The sequence below is a fragment of the Cephus cinctus genome, unplaced genomic scaffold, assembly GCF_000341935.2.
Source record: "Cephus cinctus unplaced genomic scaffold, Ccin1 Ccin1_scaffold0564, whole genome shotgun sequence".
Lineage (NCBI taxonomy): Eukaryota > Metazoa > Arthropoda > Insecta > Hymenoptera > Cephidae > Cephus > Cephus cinctus.
In genome coordinates this window covers 806809-817532 of record NW_014333216.1, presented here as the reverse complement: position 1 = coordinate 817532, position 10724 = coordinate 806809, and the positions used below count along the sequence as shown (strand labels likewise).

General features: G+C 45.4%; 1 protein-coding gene and 1 long non-coding RNA gene across 3 annotated transcripts in view; one reads left to right on the top strand and one right to left on the bottom strand.

Annotated features, from left to right (window-relative positions):
- Window positions 1-782: 782 nt before the first annotated feature.
- Window positions 783-10724, bottom strand: part of LOC107268510 (G1/S-specific cyclin-D2) — an 18608-nt gene continuing 8666 nt past the window's right edge. For both annotated transcript variants that reach the window (XM_025085815.1, XM_025085816.1), the window contains exons 3-5: window positions 7455-7620; window positions 4868-5013; window positions 783-4146 (exon numbers count right to left, since the gene is read on the bottom strand). In XM_025085815.1, coding sequence (XP_024941583.1) covers window positions 3952-4146; window positions 4868-5013; window positions 7455-7620 — 507 coding nt within the window. In that variant the 3' untranslated portion in view covers window positions 783-3951. The remainder of the gene's footprint in view (window positions 4147-4867; window positions 5014-7454; window positions 7621-10724) is intronic.
- Window positions 9330-10652, top strand: LOC112494486. Its single transcript, XR_003059927.1, has 3 exons — window positions 9330-9429; window positions 9655-10279; window positions 10396-10652. It is a non-coding gene; the product is annotated as an uncharacterized LOC112494486 (long non-coding RNA).

Genomic DNA, 10724 nt, shown 5'->3' with positions numbered 1-10724 from the left:
CCAGAAATAAATAAATGACAATGAGAATTGTATAAAATACCAATACTTTATTTCTCAATCGACTCTGCGCCGTACAAACGCGCAAGATATGTACAAAGGTGCTGAACATTTACATAGTACAAGTTGCGAATAACCATTAAAAAATCCTTAGTAGTAAGTTAAATTAAAAAAGAAAAGAAACGAACGAAGAAAAGAGCGAAAGAAGGAAACAAATAAATTTGCGTCACGGTATTTTCATTTTACCATAGACCATGGAGTTATGGGTATCTTTAGATACAACAAAAAGCTGATATTCCTACAAATTAAATTCTTATACATCGCTTTATACGGAGCATCAGCCAAGCGTCTGTTGCGTATCTCTTAGAATTTCTTTTTTTGTGTATTTAAACAAAGAAAATAGTAAAGGTACAGATTTTTTACGGGAAACAAAAATAAAGAGTGAAGTAAAATTATCCATTTGAAAATACATGACGCGTTATTTTATCCAACGCAAATTAAATTTTTTTTTGGACCACGATTTGGCCTAGGAGAATGGGCATATTTGCTTTAGACCCTACCGAGAGAGACACTGGACCCTCTTTTAACCCTCTTAATTCATTTGAGCCATTCATTTGATACTCCAGCATCGCTCATTCTTCTGTCACACACACACACACTCTCTCTCTCTCTCTCTCTCTCTCTCTCTCTCTCTCTCTCTCGTACTACATATGTCGCTGCGTATCAAATACGAGATATCTACCTTGCCAACGCACGCCTGCTGCCATCCCGTGGCCAATTTCAAATCAAGGTACGGTAAGGCGCCACAGCGAATCTGAGTAATTACGTCGTCTCTAAATGCAGGCATCAAAATACACATTCGTTACGCACATTTGCTATTATACAAAGTATCTGGCAGTAATGGACTCTCCGTTACGTGATAGATGTACATTCGTGGGTATATTGTTATTAATGTATTTATAATATGTATAGAGTGGTCCATGCTGTGAAGAACGACAGCAAAATTATCTAGCGACACGACATACTGACGTAACGTTCCTTTCTTTATATAAGGCGCCGCATTTAAAAAAAAAAAAAATCGACGCATTAAAGATCTCTTCCATATCCTTAAATGATACTTCATTCATACGTGGAATCTTGAACCATGAAAACAAAAAACCAGGGTCGACAACGTCATCGAGAAAAAAAAAGGAGCGACAAGACAGGCGATTAAAGGTTTAAGATAGATTACTAAAAATGTACAAAAAGAAAATAATGGGTTTCTATTAATAAAACGGCTACCCATTTTCACGGCTTTTTACCCCAAAATTATTATACGACGTCGAGCTTGGCTTAGGTTCTTCGCGGTCATCATGGCCTATGGATCTAAATGCTATTCAGTGCTTACACGGGATGGTCACGTGATAGATTGACAATTTCAAACTTTCTTATGTTTCCCGCGCTCCGTAGGACTTTCCGTGAACCATCCCATGATATACATAGTCATACGGTATAACGCTATGTTAAAAATGCTTCATACTCTTTCGCTCGTCTATTTTCCTCGCTCTACTTTTTTTTCACATTTTTTTTATTTTTTCACGTGTTCGTTTTCTCCCCTTGTGTATCCCGTCGCTTACACAATCGCCATTCTTATTCGTTACCCGCGCGATTCTCTTTAACTATTATATTATACTCGCTTTCTTTCTCTAGGTTGTACTACATTTGGTTATGACAGTATGAACTAACTAGTTTGCTTGTGGCACTGGGCTCATTTAAGTATAGAGAGACTCGAGCGAGAGACATGCAAAAAAAGGAAAGTTCGGGCTAAATTATTGCCTGAATCGAAGTACCAGAATTATATGATGCCTGAAAATATTTAGGGCGTGGCTTAACAGTACAGTGGGAGGTGCTTGTAAGATTGAGTAAACTTGTGGGTGGGGCATCGAGCGTATAATGAATGTTTAAACGGGAAATGGGGCGTGGTCTCGTTTTTCTAACAGAAAAAGTGGGCGTGTCGCTATATCGTTCCCTCTCGAGTCTCCCTAATTAAGTACTGCCAGCTTTCAAGGTACCTTCGCTCTCGTTTTTACTGATTTTCCTCCTTTCTTGTCTTCATATCTTTTTTTGTTTCTTATCAGGCACAGTCTTCTCGCTATAATTTGTCGCACGATCGGCCTATTTTACACAATCCTCGCGGTTACCCATAGCACGCGGGTGACCGCGAAAAACCTAACGAAATAATTCTTACCCACGATCTTACTAGACTATTGTGTTTTTTTTTCTTGTTGATTATGTACACGATATCAAAACAAAATCCAATTTTGTATACACACATACGAAACCACACTCTCGTTCCCGTTCTCTCTATCTCTCTCGCACCGAATTTCACTCTTTGCACCATTCTTTACAGAAGGCATCTCACTCACGCACTTTTGCGCCTTCAGGCTTTTTTGCTTTTTTGTGCTCGGATGAAAGAAAAAAAAATAAAATAAAACTATCCGAACTCTCGCGTGTCCCTTCCGAAATATTGAAAACCAAGTATAACGCGTTGTCATTAAAAAAAAAATCAAAAGGGGAAAAGGAAAAACTGTCGAAATGAAAACACAAAATATTACTTATTACATATGGGCACTGGCTGACGCTCTAGGAACCGAACTGGAATAGAAGAAGCGCATTGGCTGCCGACCCACAAATTAAAAATGAAAAAAAAAAACGTAAATCCTTTGCTCGTACAGGTAAATGATTAGCAGTTAATACGCGACATATATAATATAATATAATATATATATATATATATATATATATATATATATATATATAACTACCCATTCGTTGCTTCCACGTAACAGCATACGCCCCTACCCTTATCGCTTTCAAACTTTTTTTACTCTTTCGCTCAATTTTTCTTACATTTTCCCCCATATCTACTCATACACGCATTCTCTTCTCTTCCCCCCTCTCTTCGTTACACGCATTCATTCCATATTTACAAAACGCTAAATGACTCGATATGACTATATGCATTTTTTTTTATTTGTGTTTAGCGCGGAGCCTGTGTTAACCTCCGGGGCTCTAGTTCTCCCATTTTCGAGGGGCGAAAAGGAAAAAATAAAAAAATAAGAAGAAAAAAATCATAGTAACAGTAGTGAGTGCAGTGTTATGCATTGTATATGTCGTGCGGTGTAGAATGACTGTGTAACGCGGTGGCAGTGACGGTGATAGCAGTAGTAGTAATAGTAGTGTGTAACCGTAGTGTAACAGCAGAAATAGTAAGCAATAGTGTTTGAGTAGTTATAGTAGTAGCGGTTGTGATAGTGGTGATAGTAGTATAGTTACAGTAATAGTAGTAGCGTAGACAACGACCTACGTTTTTTTTTTGTTTCGGCTAAAAGTTAAGTTCCCTTATCTTAATTATATAATCGTAATGCGTTCAAAAGCGTATTGCATTGCCTTCCCCCAGCACGCCTCCCTCGACTTCACGTGCCGATCTACGATCCGGGTGGGTCCGGGTCACGGTCGTGACCACAAAAGTGGATCCGTGCGCATGCGCGACACTCCTGCAACTGTAATTTCTGGCCAGAGGACCAACCTCTAATTTGTTATTGATAACCAACGCGTACGAACGGCAAGGACTCCTGGCCGAAAGCACGAGCCGCAGAAGTTTAATCCCGTGACGAGGCAGAAAGTGGAAAATCTGACACTTCTCTCCCGTAAACTCGGCACACATCTTCGTAATTCTTTTTTTCTTCATTGTTGTTGTTGCTGTTCTTGCTGTTATTAATAATGAATTTTTAATTTTTTTTCGTTTTCTATTTACTCTCGAGGCGTCGCGTTGCATTCACGTTTACAATAACCTCCCACGATGGACTAGTCCAGGCGTCCTCCTTGATCTTAGAGACGTCTAGTCCTTGGTCGTCGGCGGGACATCCGTTTTCCCGTTCTCGGCGTCATTATTACAGCCTGATGTCGTGGCGCTCAGAAGTGGACATCCCTCACGTCGGTCGGCGTCCCCGCCTTCTCGTGTTCCAGAATTTTCTCCTGGCTCGTGTTCTGGTCCCCCAGCGGCCTCTGCGGTGCACTGGCGGAACCCGCCGTAGCCACCTGGTGGCCGCTGCCGCGAGCTTGCGCGACCATCTCTTCGATCTGCTCCAGACAGCCTTGTAGGTAATCCTGTAAGAGAGCAAAGTATCGTTAAACGCCTGATAAAAAGTATTCATTGGTTTATACGTTATATAAAAGAAGGATTCGACGTGCACAATGTCTACGGCAGACAGGAAACGTTCGGATATTAACTGGGTGATTGTAACGAGTGTCAGGCAGAGACATCTGACGGGATACAGAGGCACTGCGAATGATACAATGTTAATGGGTTTCGGCGAAACCCTAAGGGACACTTCCTGTCATCCTGGAGACACACATACATGTATTGTGGCGAATTTGAACTTTTTACAGTGGGCCCCTCGGGGGGCCCCATGCCGAGGCCATTCAGCTGCTTATTTATACACCAAAGGAGAACGCGAGATGGCGCTGGGGAGGGCGCGACGCGTTCGTTAATAAAGGACAAAGGGGGTTTAAAAAAGGGAAGACGGTGGAAGAAGAGTTTTTGCGGAAGACATATGCCCGGCACCTGTTTCTCAGCTTCCCGTGGAACTTTTTCAGCGTCCGTCCATCTGTTTAGTGGCGTTCATGAATGGTGCTTCGCCTCGAACAGTCTCTCGGAGGACATTAGACACCGGTATCCGAGTCAAGGGAACGACATAAAGGACAGTGCCAGACGAGTATAAAAAAAGGGGAACGAAAAAACGTTTGGTAACAGCGCGCGTCTTCTTCAACGTCAATAGCAACTGCCTTACCGACCGAGCCTAGATAAAAGATAAAATGGGTGAATTACCTGCTCGATGGCCGTGATGCGAGTCAACTCGTCGAGAAGACCGGCTAATCCGTATCCGCTCTTTCCCGTCCAATCCAGACCGTGTAAAGCCGCCGCGACGCTCGCCGCCGCGATCATGCTCGGTGTGTACATGGAAAATTTGTATTCTGCAAAAGTAAAAGAAAAAAATAAACATGATGAAAAAAAAAGAAAAGAATTTTTAATCAAAGACAAACAATTGTTCCTCTATTTTTAACACTTTTTCTAGGTAACAACCACGATTGTCCGGTTGCGCGCATGCGCGACCCTGAACGCAAAGGACTGTGCGCGCGCATCCCTGGAATGTAATTCTACGTAGGTGGCGAGATGTAAATCTTTTAGTTCGTTTTTAGTGGCAAAGCGAGGACTGTGCTAGTGATCGATTCGTCTGTAGAATCTCACGGAGGTCAGGTTGGGTCGCGTAATAACAGTTATAACGCAACTACAACGACCAACCCTGCCGTCCCTAAGGTATATATCGGCCTGCATCAAGAAAGGCACGTAACACGATCGCCTCGCGAATTCCAGAGCTCACTCAGGGTCCCCCACGAAATAGATCAGACATAAGAGCCGTACCCCGCGTATACTATAATTGAACAATATTACTACTGGGGTGGATGAGGATTTAGAAGATGGCTGACCCCCTGGTATCAGGCAGTTAAGCAGGGATGCACCAGCACAATCGAGAATGAACCGTAGTAGACATAGTAGACATACCGACATGGTCAGACGTTGTGGTCAGTTTGGGAACTGAGGTGGAAGAGGTACAAAGGAATGAAAAGGAAGAAGTAGGGTGGAAAAAAGGGTTAAGCCCGATAGAAAAGGAAGGGCCAGAGAACAATACTCGCTCCTCGACGATACAATCGGGCCCCGGGGTACAGGGCCCCAATTACAAATGCACATATTATTTCGTTTGTGGGGGGCTCGTTAATCCGCGAGGAAGATCGCATCTCGGAAGGGCACTCGAGAAACGCTTTGCTTTCGGACCCTACCGATGGAATTAGACAATGGTGCTGCCGGGGCTTTTAGGTTAGGTTGGGCCGTGAGAATGCGGGACCCAGTCGTCGAGGGCAATATGGAGTTATGTATACTTCGACCGCTACTTGGGTCTTGCCATTTAATTCGTGACCTTCACTGTCTGACGTGCTCCCTCTTTTGATAATAGTCACGGGCCACTCGATGTCTATTGCGCAGCTAGATTGACCTCGAGCATTTTAGGTAGCCAACCGCATGGGAATTTCGTCGGGGTGACATCTGTGCCAGACGCCGTTAACTAAATCATAGAAAAGGTAACAAGGCGATACCCGGAGCTTATGAGAATGAACTCTGGATGAGAGTTCGGTAAATTTCTTAATTCTGAGTTTCGAAATTTTCATGCGTATCTCTGATAATTCACTCTTTATAATGATGTCAAGTTTGGCTAGGTTCCAGGACCGCCTGGCTAATTTCACTTTATTCTTGACGCAGTGATTAATTTATCTCGGCTGAACTCTGTTTGAAATACAAAGTCTCGTAAAGCAGGTCTATCTTGAAAGTTTTGTCGTTTGCATAAATTACAAACGACAAGATCCGGTACTGAAGTCTACTATAACGACTAACGAAGTTCACCCTAACAGAATAAAATTCAGTTTTACCGACGATCCTTGAACCGTTCTAAGCATCATCTACTTTATACGATAATTTACAGTTATATTTCTAATTTGTGTCCAGCCTATAACGTCTACTGTCTACTTGATACATTGACAGATGAGATTGACCAGTGTGGCAACAAGGCCACTCGGTAGATGACCATGACCTATGCCACGTGCAAAATTGCTTGAGAATTAAGTCAAGGGCATGTTAATGAAATTCGAATATTACGTAAAAGTCATGCAACGAGTCTTGCAGGAAGTATCGATATATTAACAAAATGTAACAAACAAGAGTCCCCCTAAATATCACTGAACTCCAATCGATCAGCCATCGGAGAAACGTATCAACGTCCAATACCCTTTGTAAAATCTAATGCTCATTGACTCCATGGAATTGGTCAGCGTGGCAACAGGGTAACAAGATGGCCTTCGCCGTTTGCTTTAGCCGGCACGGCGTCCACTGCCTAGTTTGGCCCGTGAGAAACAATCTCGATGCATCGCGGACCACGAACCCGTCCGGTCGGCCTGCGAAAGTCCTTGCAGGGTTTTTGCCACCACGACTGTAATAACAACCGGCCACGTAGGACGCGGGTACACGTCGTATGCGCCGTGGACGACGTGGCATTTAAACACGACAATCTTTAAACCCTTAATAGCCACGAGACCCGCCGCCGCGAACGTCTCCGAGTTTCTCGAATGACGGCGCTCGGTGCGCCATCTCTGGACGTTTCGCGGAATCAACTAAGACTCACCCGGTCGACAAAGAAGGGCAAACCGTACGCGGATTTCACGGCGAGTTACGAGTCCACCCGAGAGCGCACGAAGCTCGTAGAGCGTAAGACGGTCAGAAAAAGTAGCGTAAAAAATATCTACATCTTAGCACGGCGGCAACGAGAGCAAAAGTAAATAATCGAACTAAGATATATGCAATGTCTCACCTCTGGCACTGAGAGCGATGAAGGTCTGTGCGTGTCTCCGTACCATGAGGAAATCCAAAGCACGAGGATCCACCGGCAGACGCCTCAGGATGTGCAGAAGGAAATCACCTGGTGTGACAGCCGACAATTCCCACTTAAGCTTCGAGACGACCAGCTGCTCCCACCTCTGCAAACAATCGGCGACACAAAGGCCGGTCTTTAGATACGTCCTTGGTAAGTAAAAACGATACAATTCCATGACGACCTTCAAATCAGTGCTTGGGACTAGGGCCGCCTAGTGATACACACACACACATATATCTATATATATAATACTAATATAATAATACCGTCAAAAAGAAGTCGCGACAGCAGGAGATCGTTCATTGGAGCGTGAACGCTTCCTGCTGAAAGGTTAGTCGGTGGCAACAAGAGTCCTTTGGCTACGACTTAAATCGCAAAACCCTAAAGGCCGATTAACGTGTATACCGTCGATCTCAGAATTACGTCCGACGACGATACCTGGACTGCATGATATCAGACTCGGCGTTCCTCGGCGAATCGCAAATGGCGTGCACGATGAAATCACAAAGTCAGGATCGTTAGCCTGTTAGCGAGGTTGGCCTCGCGTTGTACGCGTACGCGTACGCACTGTACCGTGGCGCATTGTAAGGCGAGCGTGATCTGGCATGTGTAAAATGACTGAGGGAGGATCAACAGTAGGAGGAGCGTTTTATAACTTAGGTAGAGAGCACGGCGAGAACAGTACGTGATAGTCGGTAAGCGTGAAGGAGGGAAAAGGAAGGGAGAGAGCCGAGATTGTACGAGCCGAGTGTGTGACTAGAGGAAAGAGCGGAATGACGTGACCCCACAGGGTACGGTCGTGATCCTACTACACTTTTGTTTCATTCACCGCAAAACTATTACGTCGCGACTCCCGGGAAAGTGCCTGTGTACTCGGGCTCGCATGGAATTGCTCACGCAATCCGTATATGCGCGGGACAGACACGTGCAGGCAAGTACGGATGTAGAGACGAAGAGAGAGAGAGAGAGAGCGAATTTGATAAATTTGTGGATGTCTTGTGCTCCAGCGTTTATTTTTATCCCGCGGTCGCGTTGAACATGCCACGGAGAACCAAAGAGGTATATAGTGTACGCTACTTGGGCTCTTGCTTACACCATGAAATTCCATGGATATCCAGGGGTGGCCCCTTACCCAGTACTATTACTGGTTACACCGAAGCGTACCGTAACCTCTCACTTGTACCGAGACGGGAATAGTTCATAATGAGGATACCGAGAAATGTACCATCAAGTGTAACGAAGATTATCAGTCTAGAGTCTCATTATTACTTTTACATTCGTCTAGGTGCTATCGAGTTGGGTCTGCAGGGTGTACCCGGTGGTACCTGGTTATATGATTATGGACAATGAGTATAGTTATATCGGGCAGCAACACCAGAAAATTTCCGTTTATAGCGTAACCAAAGGCTTGTCATGCGATTTATGGTAAAACTCTGCTGAATGAGATGGATTCCATTAGGTTGGATTTTTTCAGACCCGATGGGTCTACCGACAGTGAGCCTCGGCCAGGGATGCGACTAGATGACTCCAGAAGGGCCCAGGATGTGCGCAGGGGTCCGAAAATGGTTCGCGTAGCTGGGTCCTATTGGTGTGGTTAGGTTAGGTTGGGCAAGGTGTCTTCACTGGAAGGAAACGAAGGGGCAGGTGGCTAGGACGATCCGCGGATCATGAGGTGGTACGCGCGCCTGTAAACCACCGCGATATACGGGTTCGCACGCAGAGCCCCGGCCACGTATAAGGCAGATGCTGAAGATAGGGTGCGTTAGAGCGAACCTGGACGGGCAAATGCAACCAAGAACCAGGCGGCCAACTGTCTGCTCAAACGTAAGACCGGTCCCCCGTGTACAAGGCCCAGCCGGCCGGATAGAGGGTGACTGACTGACGGTATTGAAGTTGTTAACCCGTGGCATTTGTAAGTTTTTGATTTTTATTTTTCACTAAGATACGAGGGCGTGACCATCCCTAGTTTGATGAGTATTAAAGTTTCAATTAGTATGACTCAATTATGCCATGTAATGTATATTCTTATGATTTCGCTAAAGAGATCAGAGTCCAACTTATTACGATTTGGAGGTGACAGAATAAAGAGTGGATACCTGGCTGAGCTTGCGATTCAGTCAATTTTATTGTTGTTCAGGTCGAACCGAAAAGTAAGAATCGAGAGTACAATAACATTTGGGATGTTATCCCGGTGTCTACCTGCGGCCTTTCCGAGAATCGCCGTACGATTTATCTGCGCGCAGCTATATATGTACGCGGACAGTTAAAGGAGAGGGCGGCATGGTCGCGGCAACGTCTCCGAGAGCAAGGTGTTTACCATTTTGCCGAAAAATAAAATAACGACCCCTCTTATATACTCGGGAGAGCCTGCCGCGCGTAGCCTCCCTTTGGCTTGGCGGTCGGCATAACTGACAATAAAAAGTGGACGGTGGTCTGCGTTCGGCATTCCGACCGTTTGGGGCGCTGACATCGGCGACAGCAACGCCAGCGTCGCTTCCAGGAACTACAAGAAAAGGGCCTGGCGCTCCCGTGGGACCATATCGAACTCCTTTCGGGGTGTCATTCGTCGGCGTAAGAAAGCAGGAAATCGAATTTCATAACCTACACAGCGCGCAATGGTGCGCGTTCGGTTACGCCCGACACTGAGAGACCACTGCCAAGCATATAAGCGTCCAGGATTCGGCAAAGCTCGCGATGCCACCGACGGGGTCTTCGGAGGCGGAGTGACTTGGAGCTACGTCATATCCGCGTCGCCGGGCTTGGTAAGTTAGAAAGCCTCGTGTGCGACGGCCTCGAGTCGGTCGGCGGCCTCTCTCGACGTCGTAGCACCGATGGTCTCATGGCCAAACTATTTCTAATGCCGCGCAAAAATCTCCAGAGTGCAGCCCGCGGAGCCACCGACGTTGCCGTATCTCGCACGTATCCTCCTCCCACTTGCGATTACGCTCGTGTGACTCATCCGCAATGAAATTTGGCAACGGTCGCCGTCCACGTGTTTCCAAACAGGCCTGGAGGTCGAGGTACTTGCACGAAATTCGCTTGAGGTGCGATATTCCTCGCGCGTCACTCGAAATATTAGGCGTTCGATAATAAAAAGGATGCTGAACCCGTTCAATGGGTCTTTCGGTAATTTATTGTGTGTGATATGAAAAAAGAAAAATCTAAAATTATTCGTGCCATTTATTTCCCCATCATCTCCCCCCCCCC